This window comes from Triticum aestivum, chromosome 5A, assembly GCF_018294505.1.
Source record: "Triticum aestivum cultivar Chinese Spring chromosome 5A, IWGSC CS RefSeq v2.1, whole genome shotgun sequence".
Lineage (NCBI taxonomy): Eukaryota > Viridiplantae > Streptophyta > Magnoliopsida > Poales > Poaceae > Triticum > Triticum aestivum.
This window is the reverse complement of record NC_057806.1, coordinates 652,115,677-652,118,160: the sequence shown is the minus strand read 5'-3', so window position 1 is coordinate 652,118,160 and position 2,484 is coordinate 652,115,677. Positions and strand designations below refer to the sequence as shown.

Here is a 2,484-nt window from a genome sequence, read left to right as displayed (position 1 = left end):
ACGGTGGTTTGTCTGCAGGAGAACGCCGGTGACCTGGTTTGCAATCATCGCCACCGCCATAGGAGCTACTTACAGGATAAAAGTGCAGACGACTGATCATGAAAAGCAGAAGGCATGTGGACACGAGGAGGGGAAGAAAAGTGTTAGCATCTGAATTATCTGTGCTGTCTCCCTTTTAACTGAGAAGCATCAGTATCTTGGATAAACAGGCATAAAGTTCAGTTGTATGCCAAACCGTGCTATGTTGGATGGAACCTGCATGTCCTGTGTGCGTATTTTGTACAATGAAAACCAATTTAGTTATTATGCATAAATTACAAGTAATTAACCTGTTATGACCCGATCCACCTGTGATTTCGTATCTGGGGATTCCAATTCCAATGACAAGAGGAAGAATTGAAGAACTAGAACTTGGGAGTTGGGGTAGGAGAAGCATCGGAGAGAAACACAGTACTCCCTCCGATCCATATTACTTTTCACTCAAACGGATTTATCTAGAGGGAGTAGCTTTGGAGAATTGGAGCACTAAACAAATCCCATATTTTCTGCGAGTTTGCTTGTATTCGTATGAACATTGTTCATCAACAATAAAGCTGCCGGCGATCCTCAGAGGAAAAAGGAACGATAACAAAGGTGATCACATCTTTTTCCCCCTTCTGAGCGGCACAGGGAGGAGTCATTGGTGAGATGAGAGAGAGCAAGATGGCGAATTATACGGGTCTACATGTTGTCTACGTAGTAGGTACATCCGAGTAGCCGTATCTTTTCCCCTCTTCACTTCCACTTGCGCCCGTACATCTTCTTGTGCTTGCCAAACTTGCCGTGCTTGAACTTGCCATGCTTGAACTTGCCGTGGTGGTTACCGTGGCCGTACATCCCGTGGGCGCCGCCGTGCGACACCTTGTGAGCTCCATATACTGCGCCTGCCGCCACCGCGCCGCCGGCAATCATGCCGCCTGCTACGCCATGGCCGCCTCCCCCGTACATAGGAGCGTGACCTGAACAAAATGGCTTGCAAGTTGACTCGACCGATCGAGTTCATAACATGGTCATGCCTCCATATGAACCATGAAGTGCCATCTTTTCACACCTGATTGCATTCTACTAGTACTTAACACTTTTGGACATGAACATGCATACTTGACGGTTCCCGTATCTATTTGTTGCAAGTAGTTTTTTTGAAAGCACTATCAAATAAACATATGTTTTAGCGACAATTGTAATAATAATATTTATATTGTATAAATCTGAATATTTATTTTTTTGAGAGAAAAATGTGAATACATATGTATTACTCCCTCTGTAACTTAATATAAGACATTCTTTGACACTATCAGTTATAGAGGGAGTATATATTAGTGGTAAAAAGCAATAAATAGAATAAATACCATTTTGAAACACACACACACACATGAACAAATGAAGTGTGTGTAAAGGGACATACCATAAGGAGGAACCTGCATTGGTGGCCCTTGAGCGGGATAACCAGCTGGAGGGTGGGCCGTAGGATATTGTGGATACCCAGCGGTGGCGGGGTACCCATTCGGGGGATACGCAACGTTCGGCGGTTGATAACCCCCGGGCTGAGGGTACGCGCCGGGAGGTGGCGCATACTGCCCAGGTGGAGCAGCATATCCGGGCGCCGGCGGATACGAGCTTACCGGAACAGGGTAACCGGGATATCCCGCCGGAGCAGGGTAGCCACCAGGGTACCCGCTGTACCCACCCGCACCTTTGTCCTTTCCACCGTCCATGCCTCTCCCTCTAGCTTGTTCACCTACTGGTAAAAGGAGGAATGGGAGTACAACAAACAGGGAGGAGGCTGATTCCAGATGGCTAGCAGCTTCTTCTCCTCGTGCAATGGACGGGTATATATACCGTGCTTGCGAGCAACTGCAAGCGGGTTATTCAAGGGAACTGTCTATCTTTAGAGCTTCTATTTCTTGATTTGAAGGTGCACGACAACTCAGAGGGCTCTTGTGGCCGCAGCATTCTTGGCGAGGACAGCCTGCAGCGAGCTCTATTTGTTGGCACCCTATAGATCGGTCATTCGGTTGCTGACATGTGAAAGCTGTGACGATAGAAATATTTTTTCCGTGGGATTAGATAGGGTGAAAGTGACATATCAATGCCGTAGATGCTGCACAAATAACCTTCGGTTCGTCGGTGGCCATTTCACCTGCGCCATTTTCACTCGAATGTAAAGTAAACTGCCATTCTCAATCATATCTCCGTGGTAGTCTAGGTCGTTAGGATACTTGGCTCTCACCCGAGAGACCCGGGTTCAAGTCCTGGCGACGGAATTTTTTTTCCCGCTTTTCATTAGATTTTAATACTCAACAGTTCATCCCAGAAAGTATGGCATTTTGTCTAAAGTATTCTTCCTGCTTATCTTTATAAACAGTTTCAGTTTTCTGTTAATACATTCCTGACTACTTGCAAGCATGACGAAGACTTCTATCTAATGTCTTAGGAGATTAAATA

General features: G+C 46.1%; 1 protein-coding gene across 1 annotated transcript; it reads right to left on the bottom strand.

Annotated features, from left to right (window-relative positions):
* Nucleotides 1-526: 526 nt before the first annotated feature.
* Nucleotides 527-1,830, bottom strand: LOC123108200 (glycine-rich protein A3). Its single transcript, XM_044530031.1, has 2 exons — nucleotides 1,445-1,830; nucleotides 527-998 (listed from the first exon to the last, which is right to left on the bottom strand). Exons 1-2 carry the CDS (start codon nucleotides 1,752-1,754, stop codon nucleotides 775-777), a joined length of 534 nt encoding a protein of 177 aa, XP_044385966.1. The 5' UTR covers nucleotides 1,755-1,830; the 3' UTR covers nucleotides 527-774.
* Nucleotides 1,831-2,484: the final 654 nt, after the last annotated feature.

What these genes read in the sequence shown, in the direction of transcription:
- LOC123108200 (XM_044530031.1), bottom strand. Translation starts at nt 1,754, where the DNA reads ATGGACGGTGGAAAGGACAAAGGTGCGGGTGGGTACAGCGGGTACCCT. An exon ending in AATGCAGGTTCCTCCTTATG is followed by an intron (nt 999 to 1,444) that starts GTATGTCCCTTT and finishes CATTTTGTTCAG; the next exon opens with GTCACGCTCCTATGTACGGG.